Genomic DNA, 20,918 nt, shown 5'->3' on the forward strand with positions numbered 1-20,918 from the left:
GTAAAACATATAAGGAATAATTTATATTTCTTCTGCGTCCCTCCATGTCAGTACACATGGGTAGCATCGCCCCTCCCACACAGGAGGGGCGATGCTACCCATGTGTACTGACATGTCAGGACTAGAAGAAATAGAATTTACATCAAGAAGGTAAGTGAAATTCTCCTTTTATTGCATTACATGCTACATCTTTTGGTGCAGCTTTAAAAAAAAAGAGATGCCTTTGTGTCCTTGTATAGAAAGCTCTATGTAAAACTACAGGGACAATTTATGAACGCAAGAACAGTGTAAAAAGTGCGTTTTTTTACCCACAATTCAGAATATTTTCAACTATTTTAGTTTAATTGCAGCTTACGCAACAGTAGTCCTTGTGCCAAAAAAACTAAAAAAAATTGGTTGCCATTTTGTCCAGAGTAGGTCGGGATTGAGCTTTGGCACTCAGCTCTAAAAAGCATGGGCGCATTTTCATTAAGGCTTGGGGAGGGGAGGCCTCCTTGACACTTGAAAGACAATACAAACAATAATAAATAAAAGGAAAACAAATGCTTCTCCCTTACTAAGTGCTGGTGTGATGTGTATTTTCAGCGGGTGCTACTGGCAGCTGATTGTCCCAGAGATATAGTGGTCAGACAGTTACTGCAGTGCTGGGCTGCTTTCAACATCTGTGACAACAGATCAAGTACATTCCTCCACAAGTGCTGCTTCTGCTTTAAAGAAACAGTATGCTGTAAAAATGAAACTCGGTAAAATAGATAGACTGTGCAAAATAAAAAATATTTGTAATATAGTTAGTTAGGCAAAAATGTAATCTATAAAGGCTGGAGTGAGCAGATGTCTAACATAATAGCCAGAACTCACCTTCCTGTTCATTTAGTTTGTAAGCATGAAGGTCAGATTCAAAAGCAAACTAACTGAACAGTTATGTCCCATAGCCCACCCCCCTCAAGTCACTGATTGGTTACTGCCTGCTAACTGCTGTAAAGGAGGAAGTAGTGTTCTGGCCATTATGTTAGATATCTGCTCACTCCAGCCTTAATAGATTACATTTTTGCCTGACTAACTATATCAAGAAATATTTTTTATTTTGCACAGTCTATCTATTTTACCCTGTTTCACTTCTACACTGAACTGTTCCATGAAGGTTTAAGTCCCAGTTCGAATGCAGGGAATATGGTTGGCTGGAGGGCAAACTTTAAACCTCCCTCCAGCAAATTCTCTTTCCACTCCCTGTACTGCTTCCTGTACTGGGACAAACTTTCCAGCAATAGCTGCAGCACCTTAGCTGTAGCAGACAAGAAACAGAATAGTTAACCTGTGGTCACTGAATGTTTAACAAGGAACTGCAGTACCTGTCTTACTCCCAAAAACTGTAGGTCAACTTACCTGCTGCCATCAGCACACCCCCTCACCTACCTAAAAATATCTTTTGCACAGCAAATAGAAGGAAAATAATACAAAAGCAATGAGCAACGAAATATAATGTGAGTAGAGTACTGAGTATTTTTTTTAAAATATTTTTGTACATCTATAAATTATATGGTTATTTTGGTGGCCCTAGAGCAGCACAGTGGTCAAACTGCACTTTAATTAAAATCTATCTGTGATCATACGTATAAGTTACTGTATGTGCGTGGGGTGCCAATATCCAGTCTCTCACTGGGTAACATGCTCTGGGTGCCACAATCTATGTCAACAGACACACCTGCACTCGATTCAGAGAAGGGGGGGACAGACACACGGGTGCAAGAAAGTGCAAGGAGCACCATTTTACCTTTACAGCACTGATCCCCAACCAGTGGCTCTTGAGCAACATGTACCTCACCAACCCCTTGGATGTTGCTCCCACTGGCCTTAAAGCAAGTGCTTATTTTTTAATTCTTGGTTTGGAGGCAAGTTTTAGTTGCATAAAAACCCAGTGCAATGCCAAACTGAGCCTTCTGTAGGTTGGCAGTTCATATAGGGGCTATCATGCTATGATGTCTCTATAAATAATCTACACTTATGAAGCATTATGATACTTTGTGCTCTCCATGTCATTGGTTTTTCGACTTTACACTATCGTCCTGACCACTGCATGTCCTAAAGCAATCAAGAATTCAGGCTTACACAAACTAGTTCTGCTTGGATTGAGCACTGTGATGGTTAAGCTGAGCTCAGGAGAGGTGGTTTGGAGAAAAGAACATTTTTCTTCAACGAAGTACACAGCTAGAGCAAAGAAACCAGCAGTGTCATCTCTTCATTGGCACTGGAGGGAGTTTTTGGGAACAACTGAACATGCCTAGTTAGTCAAGATCAAAAGTCAATTCGTAAGGGAGGGGGCCGAGGAGACAGAATCCTAAGTGATTAAGGGGATACTGCAGCCTTACTATTAAAGGAAAAAGAAAGTCAAAGTCACTTGGGGGTGCCAAAATGTTAGGCACCCCCAAGTGACTTTGACCACCTACCTTTTACCCCGGGATGGTGCCCCTGTGAGGAGAGAACAGCACCAGCCCGGGGTAGCTGCCGGCGCTTCCTTCTTCCTGACTCGCTGCGCGCGCATGCGCAGTGGAGTGAAAAGCCGAACTTAAACATTAAAGTCGGCTTTTCACTCTACTGCACATGCGCCCACCGCTGGCATTTCAGCAACGGAAGCCGGAAGAAGGAAGCGATCTGCTCCAGGTGCCCCGGGCTGGTGCTGTTTTCTCCTAATAGGGGCACCAGCCCGGGGTACGAGGTAAGCGGTTAAAGTCACTTGGGGGTGCCTAACATTTTGGCACCCTCAAGTGATTTTGCCTTTCGTTTTCCTTTAACCTTTGAACAACAGGAGTGGCAGTTATTTAAAGATAAAGAGGCTGTTTGCGGATTACATTTTTGTGTGGGGGGTTTACATGTCCTTTAAATAGCTCCTAGAACACAGGATACAATTAGTGAGACTCAGCTGCCAGCCCCAACAACCCACAACAAATTTAAAGCAGTACCCTAACCCTATTTATCTTAATCTTAGTAAAATTTGTAATGTTCATGTTAGATCGAAAAATATAATTTGTTAGGAATTTAATATATAATAAATACCATTAATCGAATGCAGAGATGTGACATGTTTATCTTTCTTTATAAGAAATAAAACCATGTGCCCTTTAACCTAATCAATATCAATGGGTAACCTATGGCTGCACAGCTGCTTATTTATATAGCAGTATTTTTTAAAGCAAATACGTAAGTCTGACAGGGTGACAGTAGATTATATTTATATGCATACAAAATACTTTCTGTTTTTAGTATTACTGGTCCTTTAAGACCAAGTCATATCTATTTATACCTTGCACATGGTGTATGCAGTAAAATCTATGTTGAAAATTTCTGTTTGGCACGTTCCATTTGTCAAATCCATGCAGCATGTTGCTAGATAGAATCTAGTAATTTCCACTTTTCTGAACTTTTTTTTCATGAACAGGGAGCAGTCAGGCGTAGTGTACGGTTTACAAAGCGTCCAACAAATGACATTTGACGCTCCTTAGCTATCAAGCAGAAAATACGTTCTGGAGCAGTATATATTAACACGCCACGTTTCACTGCTTGGAAACAGACCATGAAATTAAGTTAACATGGTTGTTAAATGCAATGAAAATGGGAACTTGTCCAACAGTCCATTTTCTTTTTTCTTACAATGCTTACCAATCACATGTTTGTGACAGTGATCATTACAACAGTTGAGTTGAAGTTCAAATTTACAGTCCTCAGAAACAGTGTAAATGGGAAAATATAAGCAACATATTATGGGCTATTATGGGACCTAGCAATACAGGTATAGGACCCGTGTCCAGAATGCTCGGGACCAAGGGTATTCCGGATAAGGGGTCTTTCCGTTATTTGGATCTCCATACCTTAAGTCTACTAAAAAATCAATAAAACATTAATTAAACCCAATAAGATTGTTTTGCATCCAATAAGGATTATTTATATCTACGTTGGGATCAATTACAAGGTACTGTTTTATTATTACAGAGAAAAAGGAAATCAGTTTTAAAATTCTGAATTATTTGATTAAAATGGAGTCTATGGGAGACAGGCATTCCATAATTCGGAGCTTTCTGGATAATGGGTTTCCGGATAAGGGATCCCATACCTGTACATAAATTGTGGAAAACTGTAAAATCTTGTAAGGAGACATATATCATATGTTAAAACCTCCCTAATCTTGTAGAAAATCAGAAATAGTATATGGTGCTGTTTCAAATGAAGGGTGGGCATGTCCTCCTCAGTTTCTGCAGCTCTGTAAGATATTGGCACAAATAAACAGAGTGAAAGGCAGACGCCATGCACATCTGTCTGTTCACCCACTGCTCGGTACTGTTTTGTTTTAAGCAAATATGATTAACATCTAGGGAAAAAAAACATTCCGTATCCAGTCAAAACGTAATTTTTCATATTCCTGTATTCCAGTTAGAATTTGGTTGCTGACCAGTTCTAATGCATGTCAGTGGATGATTTCACACAACATTTTCCTGCATTTTATATAAAATTTTATTTTGTTCCATTTTTCCTAAAAATGTTTGTTTGGCCTTGTTGTCTAGAAGGTTATCTTTAATAATATTAGTGATATTAAGCTGTTTAGAATACCAGCCACATGCATATTTTGCCAGGACCCTTCTTTGAATAGTGAATTCCAGTTAAGCTGTACCTCATATGGCCATCCACAAATGATGATAATAAATGATTTATTGCATCACGTTGTGCATCTGAATTAAAGGAGAAGGAAAGGCTTAATCACTGTACTGCACATGCATGAAGACTGAAGGGGGAAGAGGAATGCTCGCTTGTCTCCACCCTGCCCAGTGCAGTTTTTTCCAAATAGGAGTACCAGCCAGGGTTTTCAGGTAAGTGATTACAATCACTGGGGGGTTCACCTTGGCACCCCCACAGTGATTGTAATTTTCCTTCTCTTTTAAAGAAAGATCTCCCTAATGTTTTTCCATAAATGCACAATGATGCTTTAATGCTGTTCAGGTATGAGACCTGTTAACAAAAATGCTTGGGGCTTGGGATTTGAATCTCCTCTACTGAAAAATCATTTATATGAATTAAACCCAGTAGGATTCATTACATTTTAGATCAAGAACAAGGTACTGTTAGGGCAATTCCTTGGGAACTGGCCTCTACAAGATCTTCTATTAAGTGTTCTGTCATTGTTTAAATTGTCTGGCTTTATCACTGTTTTTAATTAAACTGTTATACCACTGCCTATTAATTGTAGCATGCTTTGGATTGGCTATAATGTATCACAGATCCAACAAGTTAATGCTTTGTTTATATCAAAATGACATATTTCAGAGAATATACATCATTCACACCAGTATCTGGTGTGAAACCCTACCTAAGACCCCTGTGCTGCAGGGCAGCAGTGCTAACCACTGTGCTACTGTGCTGACAGAAATTTCAATGTAAAACAGAGAAAATAATATCCAGGATTACTTCCAAATCTATCAGAATTATAACAAAAAAAAAATCAGACAAATAAAAGAAAAACACTGACAAGCAGACAATATGTGTTCTGTAAATTATATACGGGAAGTCAAGTTCTATGTACAAATTATAATAAATGAACTCCTAACCCTTAGACAAAACAATGCAGTTAGACTTCAGATAAGAAATCTTCCCTGTGTATAAACAAAGCATTGTTTCAATTGCATCTTGTAGAACACTTCAGGATGTAGCCCTTGTACAAACTCTATAAACATCCAAATTAATTTTTCAATCTCTCATTTTAAATTACATTTTCTAACATTAAGATAAAGTAATAAAAGAGAAAGCTTATCCCATGTATTCCACTGTGGTTGCTATCTATGTTGCACCTACATCAGTAGGCATATCAACCCTATTTCCCATACAGGCTCCAGAGAATATTACCATATTATCATTTTATCAGAATGTTTCGCTATTAAATGATACAATACTATTAAAATATCTGTAATATAAACAGCATGGTAAAGAGGAGAGAATCAGGATAGTGGTTTTCTAAAATTATATTTCTATTCTGTATTTCTAAAACTATTTGGACAGATAATGGGGAGGTTAGAAACAAAACAAGTTGAGGTGGGTGCCAGAGTGATTTATACATAGGAGTTATCTGATTCCTTAAAGGAACAGTAACACTAAAAAATGAAAGTGTATAAAAGTAATAACAATATAATGTACTGTTGCCCTGCATTGCTACAACTGGTGTGTTTGCCTCAGAAAGACTACTATAGTTTATATAAGTAAGCTGCTGTGTAGCCATGGGGGCAGCCATTCAAAGGAGAAAAGGCACAGGTTACTTATCAGATAACAGATAAACCCCCATTATATGGGGCTTATCTACTAGTTATCTGCTATGTAACCTGTGCCTTTTCTCCTTTTTTCCAGCTTGAATGGCTGCCCCCATGGCTACACAGCAACTTATTTATATAGTAGCTTTTCTGTAGCAAAAACACCAGGTTTTTGCAGAGCAACAGCACATTATATTTTAATTACTTTAAAACACTTAAACTTTTTGATGTTACTGTTCCTTTAAAGGACAATGAAAGGTTAATATAAATTAAAAGTAAGTCATTCTTTTTAAGTACTTACTGCATATCTAAATTCCCAGATCCCTGCTTGCTTCTCTGAGATATGATGCTGGCAGCCTACAGCAGTGTGAAGACTACAGTGACATCACTGAAATCTCTCTCCCCTTCCTGTAGGTGCCAGCGGCAGCCTTCCTATTCTCTGAGCATGTGTGTAACTTGATCCTGTCTCCTGTTCTGAGCTACACATGCCCACCAGCCAATCAGAAGCGGATCTGCCAGGGGAGGGGGGGGGGAATGAAACACATGTGCAGTATGAAGCAAGGAGGGAAAGGAAGGGAAATACCTTTTTAGAGATGGCTGCCTGTTCTAGAAAATGTGAAGTAAGTGTGACTGAGTAAATATTTGATTAGGTGAGCCAAAAGTGTGGCGTTTTTACTAAACAATAGGAGGACTATTGGGCAGTATGCTTTTTAAATTTTGACTTGCATTCTTCTTTAAACTCCTTCCAGGGCTGCCAAGTAGTCCCACACAGCACAAATGATTATTGGGTATAAGTACAAAAATCTGTGCACCTATTGGGCCTAGTTGTTTGACTGTCAGAAATAGCTGTTACTGTATGACTTCCATTTCATATCATTTTGACCATGGGAAAATCCAACAACAGCTTAAAGCCTATATACACATAGGTCATAGTCAGGCACAGATTTGCGGCAAACTCACAAAGGCTCCCATACGGAGCACTGGGGACAAGGATGCGCAGAAAACTTCAGTGCACCCATAGAAATCCTGGACTGGTCACAGTGTTGGAAACCAGCACCCAGTGATCTGCCAGCTCAAAAAAAGACTACAGTAAAGTCTACTGTGAACTAGTACAAATTATATTGTAACTGAAAAAGGTAATCAGACCTCATTAAATGGCCTTTGCTTAACTGCTTATTGAATTTAAAAAAACACTTTTGGTTACTTACATGGGTTTGTGTACTTGACTTTGGAATGCCTCTTACTGTTACAAGTTCCACTGGTTCCACATCTGCCACCTACCCTACTCATCCCAGCACAGTACCAGTTTCTGATTGCACAAACAGTGTGACCAAAATGCCCCAAATCTTCATAAACTAAGTTAGCAGCTTTGCTGGTCATGCACCTGGCACCTAACCTATTGTATAGGATTGTGGTATAAGTGATTAAAGTCACTTGGGGTGCCTAACATTTTGGCAACCCCAAGTGACTTAGCCTTTCCTTCTCCTGTATATATAAAAACCAAGCATTTTCTTTAATCCATTTACAATATTTCAGGGTTGATTTTGTAAAATACTTTAGGAATAACGTAAGAGTATTAATGGTACTTTGTAGAACCATAAAGATCATTACTATCTATCTTTATATTAATATATATATATCCTGTTATAATGTGGGGTTTTATCATTTTTATTATAAATTAGTAAGCATTACATGATAAAACAAAAACACTTTAACCTTACCAGGCTGTCTCTGTATGAGTCAGCTTTGGCAATGGCTTCTTCTACTGCTTCTTCTGCAACACGTAAGGCCACCGAGAGAGTGTCCATCATACTGTGCCCTAAATGAAAACACGTTACAGCAAAAACAGATGTCAATATTTATCTTTTATATACTATTGTGAGACAATAGTGTGCCTTTAAATTGCCTCCTTTAGTCATGAAAATAATGCATTAACAGTTAAGTACTGTGCTGGCATGATAACAGTTTCCCCTTCCCCCAAAATATCCAGATTATTTGCCAACATATGGATAAGACCATTTACCATTGCTGTATAACATGGCAAACCTAAGAAGACATACAGTAGTAGAATTACACTAGTTTCAAAACACATCAGTAGTAAGTGCTGAAATTGTTGAAATTGTTGTCTAGTCAACTCCTTGTTTAATGGGTTGATGGTAGTAGTATACTTTACTTTCCTTACTTTCCTTATTTACCTATTTATCTTTAACTAGTGGTCACATAAATGCATGGATTTCATTTTCAGGTTTCTGCACTGAACTACTTTATATTCCTACATTACATTCTACCCTTTCTGCTTCTAAAACCTTTTGGAACATGTCTCACAAACATCTGTTTAGCTGTTGCTTCCCAAGTGAGCACATCTAAATTACTGTACAGGAAAGCCTGTCATAATTCTCCATGAACTCAACAAAACACAGAAGTACAATTTTTAATAAGATGTTACGAAAAAAATAAAATAAAAAATTTTTTAAGCACCTTACCAATATACATTCATTACACATGTTCAATGGTTTTAAAGATATTTATACAGGTATCGGACCCCTTATCCGGAAACCCATTATCCAGAAAGTTCAAATTACGGAAAGGCCCATAGACTCCATTTTAATAAAATAATTCACATTTTTAAAAATGGTTTCCTTTTGATCCCAACTAAGATATAATTAATCCTTATTGGAGACAAAACAATCCTATTGGGTTAAATTTTTTTAGTAAACTTAAGGTAGGAGATCCAAATTACGGAAAGACCCCTTATCTCGAAAACCCCTGGTCCTGAGCATTCTGGATAACAGATCCCATACCTGTAAATAGTAAGAGAATCACTACTTCTGTAGGGGGAATAATAGTTTTCTCCTTGTCTCTTGCTCTTACCCTTAATTGTTGCATAGGTTGTAACCTTATCTCTGTAATGATTAAAAAAACTATTCCCTCATTTGTAATGAGTGGCACTAAACTAACCCAGATGCAGTAACTCACAGCAACCGATATGAGGTTTGCTATTAAACAGGTAACCAGCAAATATTGCTAACAAAAAAAAAATATATGCAATGCAAAAATGTATTCCCTTTTCACAAGTTGAATATAGCTTTAGAGAACCACATCTGCCAGTGCAAGAAAGATTATAAAGTTTATAGTTTGCACCAGTGAGTAGTTTTTGTAATAACTTTTTTTTACTAAAAACGTTGGTTTTGCGCCAAAAATCACCTTTAAGCACCCATTAAAAGTGCAATTAATTTGCACTTGTTTATGCAATTTTTTAAGCCGGTTAAGACTTATATTACTTTTCCCCCTACACCTTCTTCAAGCAGGCCTTAAACGTGCACTATGTACAATTAAAATTTGCAGTTCACTAACAAAAAATGTTGCATTGCAAAATGAGAATTTGTATTCTTATTTGTACATTTTTTTTTTGTTTATGACATTTATTAAATTTCCCCCTTAGGGGTATATTTATCATGCTGTGTAAAAAGTGGAGTGAAGCATTACCGGTGATGTTGCCCAGGGCAACCAATTAGCAATTAGATTTCAACAGTTAGAAAACCAAAGCAAGCATCTGATTGGCTGCTATGGGCAACATCATCGATAATGTTTTACTCCACTTTATACACAGCATGATAAATCTACTCCATTGTGTCCTTCATAACTTAATTCTATTTGTGTCTTTTTTTATTATTCAAATATACATTTACATAATATATCCTCTCAAATTCTAACCATACACCTTTGGCAATTTCCATCCATTTCACTACAGTTACAAGGCATAACATGTAGTTATTTATAATGACATATTCTGAATGAATTGTAATCCAATTTGAATATCCACCATCCAGTAATTAGGGTGGCAGATGTGTAAGCCGACACCTTGCAGAATGTGACAACTTGCCTATTTTTATGTTTCAAATCATAACAATGTTAAAAAAGACAATGTTTGACATAACTGTTTTTCATAATGATATATAATCTGCAGAACAAAAATAGACAACTTGTCATATAAATCAAGGTATAAGCAAACCTTGAATATTAAGAATGTGAGAAATATTGTTCACTGTCACCGATCAGGAATATCTGCAATGGAATACTTATACAGTTCAAGCTACAGCTATATGGCTATATACCAACAACTTTTACAGCTAATAAAAGACTGCAATAAAAGTTGGTTTGAGAAGGACCACCAAGTGGTTCAAGTGCAGTCTCTTCCTACCGGATATAATAGGCCAAAGGCCATCATCACCGGAAAGCCCTTAGGCCTAGTTGTTTGGGGCACAGATGTGATAATTGAGCCCATTCCATGGTATTGAATTGGGAAGCCCCCAGGGAAACATTTCTGAAGGAAAACTGTGGGGTGTCTACTGTTTGGGATGCCAAATAGTGTACACCCCACAGTGATTATAAATACTCACCTGATGCCCTGATACCCGGTTAACAGTAAACTGTACAAGCCCAAGGTATTTCTGTAGAATATGATGTGCAGCAACATTCTTCCTCTTCTGCCTTCTCTCCTCTGGGCTCTGGCAGGCACATGTGCAGTAGAGGGAAAATTCAGCTTTTTGCATCTAAGTCTGGCTTTCACTCTACTGCTCATTCACCTGTCCAAAGTGAAATGAAGAGAAGACCAAAGAGGCTGAAGAAGAAGAAGGTGACAATGGACTTTGTGATTGGATGTCTGTGACTGTACTACCCTCAAGAGTTTAAATACCGGGGAATTCCCTACCAGTCATTTGAACTGAAGAAGCCACTCGGATGAGTGGTGAAACATTTTCAAGAAAAACTCAGAAACGTCCAGTTGTTTTAAACTTAATTCTACTAGATACTTTTACAGAAATACCCCAAGACAGTGCCCCAAGAGACTGGCCTGGGGATTCAGGTGAGTGATTAGAACTATTAGGGGTACCTATCATTTTGGCATCCCCCAATGATTTTTACATTACATTCTTTATCTGCAATACTTTTGATGGGATTTAAGTACACTTTGTGCTGTAGCCCTTATCAGCCTTTAAATTCCTTTTCATCAAGTATAATGAAGTGAACAAATCATGCATAGTTACCTTCTGTCTGTCTGTAGAATGTTGAATCACTTCCACAAAGACTCCCTTCATTTTCAATGCTTTCATCAATAAAATTTCCCTCTAAGAAGAATAATGAATAAGTTAACATGCAGTGATTATATCAAACACATAGTAGCATATTTTGCACTTGTACTGGATAGAAATAAACAGTATGCCAGATCAAGTTTAAATGTTGAGGGGGTGCAGAATAAAGAAGAAAAGGAAACAGATAATAGCAGGAGACTGACTTTTAAAAAAGTAAAGGATAGGTCCTGGGTATTAGGTTTCCAGATGGCACTTTTAAAATATGGCCCAGCTAAATAAAATATTTTAATACATTTTTAATGCAAATAATGTACTTTCAGTTGGTATTATTAACATTCATTGCAGGGTATCACGAAATACATAAACTGCTGCTGTGTCATGCAAGAGCATAAAATACCATAAAAAAAAACCAAGGCTAATGTAATGTAGCAATTTTATCCAATAAAATAACACTGATACATCAATAAGAGAACAAATTTGCTAAAAGAAAATTTTTAACTTAAAATGAAGTTGGCAGTTTAATGTAGTTGTGACACATTGAAGGTAATTTACAGTGTTGATGCATTTTTTACAAAATTTTCTTCCATATGATTTTAAGTCACTGGAACTTGTATTAGACCTTGGCAAAAAGCATTACACAATGCAGATTTACTATTACTATAGTATATTTTTCAAGTGTAATAAACATACCTTGTAAACTTGTAAACTCGTAACTGGTGATTCATTTTAAAAAAGCCTTTGTAACCATTCTTTATAGACCTACTCCTTCTATGCTTAGTGTGAATGGCTATATAATGGTATATCAGTGATCATACATATAAAATATGCAGAGTGCCTCCTCCTAATATAGATTTTAAAAGAGAATGATCAGGTCTGAATACATTAATTAAAAGTACAGACTCTTAAATAAATGCATGTTATGCTAAGAGCTTCCAAAGTCAGGCTGCCCTTTAAGATGCATTAAATAATCCTATAAATCACCCAGTAGACTTAAATAACATCTTATCAGGCATAGGTTTAACAGCATGCATAAACAACTCCTGCATCTAGAATTAACTACCAACAGTTATTAGTATTGACTGTATCATCCTGTGTTACCATGGAAATCCATGATTAGCACAGAGCAGGACAATACAGCCATACGTCTGTATATACACTGTAGAATTCAGTCTAGTTATGACGGTACTGCTAATGTTGTACAAAGTGATATTGTGAAACTTCAATCTACTGTCTATATGATACTGTAACTGCTTGATGATATCTTGTTCCACATCAATCAATGGCAATCTACCTTTATTTCACCTTCATTTATCTAATGGTTGTACTACACATGCATATGTGTATATGATTACAGAGTCTGAATCCAAAGATAAAGAGTTACTGTAGGTTGATTGATTCCTAATGAAACTGACCCAAACATGTCACTATTAGATCAATAAAGAATAATAACAAAACTGACTTTTTATTAGTGCATATAAATAAAAACTATGAGAGGGGCATTTCAATCTGTAACTAACATGAAACATTTCTAAATACTGTATAATTAGCTTCTACTGAACTTTACTCCTTTACTCCCCCTTTTATACTCACCCTGTGCATAGAAAAGCTATATTTAAACATTAATTGGCTAACAAATCCTTTGTATCCATAAAACACAGAGGTATATAGATTAGCAGGGAAATGTGCCAACATCATGGAGAGTCAAAGCTGCATGTCTTTACAGCGAGGGCAGTCCTGTTAAAACCCAACTGCTGTGCTTCTGCCTGATATTGGCTCAATTCCACATCAACATACAGAAGAGAACCTTCACTTATCTTCACTTACTTACTTGTAGTTCTGAACAAACAATTCTTGTCACAAATAAAAAATAGCTCTAATATAAAAGATTTGTTTCATTATTTGTGTTCAAAATACTTTACAGAGGAGCAAACCTGCATGTACTTTTACTATTTTTCCCTTAAAAATTGCATGTCTGTATTGGTCTGTCCAAGAGAGAACGTTAACTTTGTGTTATCAGTTAAATAACTCTGTAGAATGAAAGCACTTACCTACAATATCTGCACAAGCTCCACTCTCAAGTCTATGCTTTCTGTATAAATTCTTAAGGACCTTGGCACTTCCAAATCGCTTAAACCGACTTTTTACATTATTGTAATACCATTCCAGTGATTGAGTCCTCAGTAGTCTGAAAAAAAAAATAACGACAAATTTGGCACATTACACAGAGTTACAGTTATGCCACTAAAACAGATGGGGTGCGCATTGGCTCCCTGGACTGCTGTATCCACAATTGGGTATGCATTATTGAGCCAAAGCTACTGTAGATTTCACTGAAAACCTATTGTACATTAAACCAAAAAGTTAGCTTTATTCGCCACAATAAAGCTAACTGTAGTATAATCTGCTTTGGAATTGCTTATTTCTTTTTATCTACATTAGGCACTACATGGTGGGGATTAGAAAAGAGTAAGCAGCTGGAAATTCAGGTCTTATGAACTGTGATTTTTGAGATTGATCACCCTAAAGCTGATGGCCTATGGTATGGTTTGTTGGTTGGTTTGTTTTTTAGTATTAGCCCACTAGATAGAACAGTATTAGCCCACCTGTACATCCTTGTACATCCTGAAATGTGGTCAATACACAGATTTAAGGTGCTTATATAGAGCAAATAGCATGGAAATGTTTACAAATATCAAAAATCAAACAAAAATCAATCAAATTTATAGTGTTTCTGAACATATATGATGAAAACCTAGTTTTACTACATAGATTACAACACTTGTTTGTAAAGGGTTCTTCAAGTGGTCACAGTATTACAGTCAAAATAATGTTAGAGAGTTTTCATGTTATCATATAGGAATAAAAAGGATAAAAGCATTCAACATCAAAAATATTTTGATTTTTGCATTTGAAAAAAATAAAATTCTAAGCAACTTTCCAATACACTTAAATTCAACATTTTTGGCATTTTAAAGTTGTCTTTTGTTTTTCTTTTTTTTTTGCTATTAATGCTATCAACTGCAGTAAGATTATGCACTCAAAGAGAAAATGAAGAGAAAGGTTAAAGGAAGGGGAAAGGAAACATTAGATAACAAGGAGATAGAAAGAAGAAAAATATTTCTTAATCGTGATGTAATAATAAAACAATTCAAGAAATGTACTGTTCTGGTCTGAAGTATGGCAGATGACATATCCACTTACAATAAAAATTAAACAATATAAATATTTAAGGCATTTGTCGGATTGAAAGAGCTGAAAAAGCAGCTCCATGGTTTTCGAAATTCTGCGGTTCTTTCCCAGGAACCAAATGTTTTGGCAACATCTAAAAGAAAAAAGCATATGATAATGCTACTGCAATTGTACTGAATTGGTTTTATGTGGGAAGATGCCCAACAAAGCGATGGCTTAGTCACAAGACAATTTAAGAGCAGTACTTTTTTCTATCACAGGGATCCCCAGCATTTATCACTCATAAGCCACACTCAGATGTAAAAAGCAAGAAAACAGTTCTTTGGGGATGCCAAATAAGCGCTGTAATTGGCTATTTGGTAACCCTGTGTGGACTGCTAGCCTGCAGGAGGCTTTACTTGGAGTAAAGCTGTGTCTCTGTGCTTCCAAAACTTCCAAGTTTCCAATCCAGATATATCGAAATGGTCACCTAATTTATGGCCACTGGAAGAAACATCAAATAGGGAGGTTAGCAATATGTTGCTCTCGAGCAACTGGTTGGGATTCAGTGTTCTATTAAATCAAAGGCACTTTTCCAGTATTGAAATATTTTTGTGACCACAGTCTTTGTAGATTTTACTAGCGTTGTAGGGTACAAATACCATCTGTAAATGATCTTCTTTCAGGTCTCTATTGTGCTTCTCAATTTTCAAGGTTGTGAATTTGAGTTTGTCCTTCTAAATTGAATAAACTCGCATACTGAATGCTCCCTTATTTATTAAGGAAACAACTACGAATAAAAAACTCTAATATCTAGAATTTTTAAAATTTAAGTTTGCAAATATGGTTTTACTTTGCCTAGGGCAACTCCCATTGACTTCTATAGAAACTTGCAAGCTTTTAGATGGCAAATTTTCAATTCAAGTTTTTGGGGGTTTTTGTACTTAAAGGAAAAGTAACACTAAAACTTTTTAAGTAAAATATCTATTCTACCCTGCCCCAATAATTGCCCTATCCTGCACACCATTTTTTATTTTGAATTCTTTATTAGAAAATACCTGCTAAAACTTGGCTTCCGGTCATTTGAAATAGGGCGATACGGCGATGCAGGGCAGAATCCACTATGCGATGATCGATTGATCGATCCTAGCCTGACTCCTTCCTATATAGAAGGAAGGCTAGGATCGATCAATTGATCGTTGCATAGTGTCTAACCGCCTCTTGTTCAATTTACAACCATCTCATATGTCGCAGGGAGATACCATTGAGAAAGTTCATCTTGTATGCTGACATAATGGTAGCAGCTTATATTCGGGACATACCGCCTCTTTTGTAAGTTCTATGTAGTATACATCTTTCTAATCTGTGTTTTTTCATCTGCCAGGTAAAGCTTGATAGAAAATTTCTTTGAGGAAGCAAATAGGTATAGAAATAGGCATAGTGCAAAAGATATAGAGTACTTTTGGAAGTACCAGCATCTTAACTGCACTAATCCTACCTGACCTGGAAATGAGGAGTGTTCTCCAAACATTTGTTTCTTGAATTAAATGTGTTACAACAGATATCTGCAGAAGCAGTTTTGTGCCAGGTCTGTTAAGCTTAGAGATGGGCTTCTATATTCATGTAGATGTTTCAGGAGTCAGCAACAGAAGTGCAGACCAGCCAGGCATATACTGCTTTCAGTAGCAATTAAATTTGCAAATACATTTAAAACCACTGAAAAAAATTGAATGAATATATAAGCTGCTTAGAATTCTGTTTTCTTTTATCATGCAAACACTGTTTTTGGGTGCTAATTACCTTAAATGTCTCTGATGTGTTTTTAAAAATCTTCTAATTATGTCCAAAACATTTTGTTCAATAATAATTTACTTGCCAGAGAAATCCTAGAAAGAACTGCCATGTCTGCAGAAGGAATAGCCATATACTAATTACTTGGAAAAATTCCCCTAATGTGCAGTCACAATGATACCTTAATGCTGCACAGTACTGGAATTTTGCCATCATCAGAAAATGCACAATTTAAATCACTATTAAACTCTCATGTGTTCTGTATAACACATGCATCAAGCAAAATGACTACTGGCGCCATCAGTAATAATTTAGCATTCATTTGCTTTTATTTTAATTGATCCTATTAGCAAAAACAATTGAACCTGCAATTAATTTATCTTTCAGACGTAACTTGCTCTGTAAAACTGACTGCTACACAATATTTTCTCAGCATTTTAACTAAATTAGCTTATTTAACTAATCAATAAATTGACTCTGCACATCTGGCATGACAAAATGGGACAGTGGCTATGATGTAAGAAAGCAGAGTTTTGGCAGACTGGGATCAGGGCTTGATTTCCCAGCAGAGAGTTTTGTCCAGGTTTTAGAGCTCTGAGCAGTTTTGAACAAAACCTGGGTTGTCTGATTCAGAATTGGACAGGTAGTAACCCTTGTGTTTGTGTATATGTGCATGCCTATCCTGTCCTTATAACATAAGCTTTACTGGGACAGGGACTGATAAACTCTTTTCAGTGCTATTCTCTTTATTTTTTAATGAAACTGTTGCGCTGCTATTACTTTGAACTAGAATCTTTTTATCAAGTGTAAATGTGTCTCATAACTTTCTGCATAGGCAGCGGTAATGAGAAAACCAGTGTTTTATTCTTGTAATATTGGGAAGTTTGTCCTTTATGATCACCACTAGTTTCTTCCAGAGGCCATGAGGCATCCTTGGAGATTACAAGAAAGTTCTATCTTAAGATGAAAAAAGTGCTTTTAGTGAGAGATCTGTGAAGTTGGAGTTTTCTCCCTGTGAGTTAAACCTGGTTTTTAAAAGACTTGGGGTCCTTTTAAATAAGTAAGAATATATGAGACAAGCAGTAATTTTAGTAATGATAATAAAATTATGTTTTACGGACTGGTAGGGACTTCTGGAAAAGTTTAATATGGTTTTACTGAGCAAAGGCTGGAACTGATGGACATGTGTCTTTTATCAAACACAAGTAATAATTAACTATGCAATAGGTTTAAGTAGTATATGCAGCACTGGGTAATATATATACAGCAAAGCAGACAGTACAGTGCTAAGAGCAATTCTAGAATATACATTCCACAGAAAATCTATCGCAGACAAGTATGGGGAAAGCATATACAGATTTGGATCCATTATCCAGAAACCCTTTATCCAGAATTACAGGAAGACCTTCTCCCATGGACTCCATTTTAATCAAAAATAACTAAGATATAATTAATCTTTATTGGGGGCAAAACAATTCTGTTGGTCTTAAAGTTTGAATGATTTCTTATTAGCCTTAAGGTATAGTAATCCAAAGTACGGGAGGACTCCTTATCTGGAAAACTCCATGTCCTGAGAATTCTGGACAACAGGCACCATTCCTGCATATGGCATTCAGAATTCCCCCTCCCAGCTAGCAAATGTAAACAATTCAGCTACAAACCAGCAATGCAATTGTTGCCTTCTAATAAAATCAGTCAAACTGAATTTGGCTTTTCCAATTTCATTTTCCAACTGCTTGAGGACATGAAGTTGCAGGCATTACACTACTTAGCAGAAAAAGTGTAAGTATCAGTGTGTTTTAAAGCATCATGGTATATTAAAAATGTTAAAATATGAATTCAGCAAAATAAATATATGGCCAAATATGGCCAACTATCTAGCCTCACTGCCTGTCCAACATCCAAAATAAAAGTAAGAATATTAATATGACATTGCTGCTAAAACAGCCTGTACCTCTCTTTCAAGGTTTTCCTTTAGGCTAGAACATTGTTGAAGGCATTTGTTTCCATTCAGCCACAAAAGTATTACCTTGGATGGACATAGGTTCAGGTTAAGTTTGGTTAAAGTTAGAGCTGTTTGCAGGCAACAAAAAATAATTCTTGCTTACATAGCCAAAACAAAGAGGGAGGTGTAATGTAAGTTCCACCTGAGGATATGTCATTTTAAATGGTTATATGGTGTATTATAAAAGAATTCCAACCACTTATTAAGGATAAGTTGCAGTCAAGAGTGCTCACCAAAATATCTAATCCAGCAAAAGCTCTGCCAACTTGAGAAAAAACAATGAAACAATGCTGTGGTCATGCCACTGTAAAATAAAGACTTATTTAAAATGTATGACCAAGGGCGTAATAAAATAAATATCTTTTGCTTTCCAAAGAAGCCACCAATTTCAAAGTAACATCATTATAGGTGCAGATATTTAAACAATGTAATTTTCCTTGGATCAAATGGATCAAAAATCCAATTATTAAATCCCTTTGCACACACTGGGAATGAAAATTAAAAATTGAAGGAACAGAAGAAAAAGGGAGATGGGCAATGAGAGAAGAACATGCATATATTGATAAGCAGTTAAGTGTTAACATCTACCAATGGTAATTATTGATGTGGTGGTTGCTCTTGAAGACCAAAATGGGGATTCTGCTGAGTATATCCCTACTATGATTTTGTGAAATGTGCTCTGGTAGCTGTGCAGAGTTAGGAAGAATAAGATACTTTAGGTCATTACCTGGCATTAGGTAGTTCCATAATGGCACTTATTCCAGAGTTCCCTTGCAACAATGCATGCACTTGCAAGTAATATATCAGAACAGGCTAAGGCGGTACACTGGTGTAAACCATAAGTTTAAAGTGGCTTTGGGGCAAAATGTTTAAAAACTCATACATATATTTGGTAGGTACACCATAAATAAAGGATGTCTAACCTGCAGCTTTTTGTTGGGGTTGAACTGCATCTGCTAAATATTGTCAGGGGGATGCTGGGTATTGTGGTTCAGCTACTGTACATGATGTTTGTAGCTTGTCATTTTTAAATAGCGTCACTTCTAAGGCTCCCCATTTTAATACTATATTTTACACTAGGAATTATTTTCTGACATTTGCTGCATCTAAAATAAATGAGGAGGCAAATTACAAGGTACTAGTGTACAACAGATCCAGGTTCTTTGCTCAGTTGAACAGTGCAGAGATGCAAAGCACAGCAATCATGCTCCTGACTCAAAGTATTTCTCTTATCTCAGGATCCACACGAGAGACACTCACAGACAGGATTCTATGCTAGGGCAACCTAGAATTTCTATTTTCTAGATTTACAGTACTTGACCTTTCTTACCTTTTCAGCCTTCCTGTTCTTATGCCATAGAGATTAATGCTAAACAATTTCATCATTCACAAAACACTCTCTATACCAAGACAATTTCAAATTACTGTAATGATTTTTAAAGTCAAGAAGCCAAACACACATTTACACTTTCAATTCTAATCAGTATGAGGAAGAAATGTTTTGCCTCGCCTTAAAAATGATGGAGAAGCAATAGCACAATACTGTGTGAATAGTGTGTGCAATTATAGCAAAATGTACAGTTCAATAATCTATTAACAGAAAGCAGTATGTACAAAGATACATGTATTCTATTATTCCATCATTAAGTACATTACCTGAAGCAATGTCCTTCTATATAAGCAGCGCAATAGGGCAACTAAATAAAAAAAGATAATAGTCTCAGCTGAAAAACTGCACACATTTCCCAGGGAAGAAAGCTGGAGGATGTCTCTGCAAAAGCATCCTCTGAATCCTTGTGGGGGTATTTATAAAGGCTGCTTTAATGGATAGAAGGAGGGGGATTAAGACCAAAGCCTGCTGTGGATGTATCAGCTGTGTGCTGGTTTCCCTGGCTTTAGCACAAGGCTGCTGGGAAATAGCTCATCTCACAGCAGCCCAACACACATAACAGAAAATAACCAAAAACTCACACTAAGCCAGGTAATCAGTACAACCCTTATTTTCTCTTAAGCACTGACATCCTGTTGTGCTATTAATAACATTATATTTAAATCTCTGTGTAATAAGCAGTTCATTTTTATATCAAGGTAAGTGATGTGCCTGTGTCAATAATGACTGAACCATAATAATAAAAAAAAAGTTACATTTTTGGAAATTCATATTATGCTGCTCAAGCATACCTTTAGCATGTGATATTTTAAAATATGTCTTGTCAGCAAAAATGGAAAACTAAAAATATTCTTTAGGAAGCTGAAAAAACTACAGGGTTTAGAAGTGTTTCCATAGCAACAGTGGTGACCCCCCCATCCCCCCCCATAAATGCTAGCACAAAAACAATATGCTCCTTAATTAAAAATTCATTTAGTGGAACCTTATAATGTCAGAGCTGATTTCAAGGCAAAACATTAAACATTGATTTCCTGCCTGGCAAGTATAACAAAAAAATTTATTTTTAATATTTATAAGAAAATGTTGCATTAATTCTTTAGTTAGGGGCCATAGCACTGATAAAGTGTATGAATATATGTATATATATATATATAGAGAGAGAGAGAATGAGTACTGCAGGGCATGACTCA

General features: G+C 36.4%; 1 protein-coding gene across 2 annotated transcripts in view; it reads right to left on the reverse strand.

Annotated features, from left to right (window-relative positions):
* myrip (myosin VIIA and Rab interacting protein) overlaps positions 1 to 20,918 on the reverse strand; it is a 185,788-nt gene that overhangs the window by 54,133 nt on the left and 110,737 nt on the right. For both annotated transcript variants that reach the window (XM_031904076.1, XM_002938306.5), the window contains exons 4-6: positions 13,423 to 13,559; positions 11,330 to 11,410; positions 8,006 to 8,103 (exon numbers count right to left, since the gene is read on the reverse strand). In XM_031904076.1, the coding sequence (XP_031759936.1) occupies positions 8,006 to 8,103; positions 11,330 to 11,410; positions 13,423 to 13,559 (316 nt within the window). The remainder of the gene's footprint in view (positions 1 to 8,005; positions 8,104 to 11,329; positions 11,411 to 13,422; positions 13,560 to 20,918) is intronic.

Source organism: Xenopus tropicalis, chromosome 6 (assembly GCF_000004195.4).
Source record: "Xenopus tropicalis strain Nigerian chromosome 6, UCB_Xtro_10.0, whole genome shotgun sequence".
NCBI lineage: Eukaryota > Metazoa > Chordata > Amphibia > Anura > Pipidae > Xenopus > Xenopus tropicalis.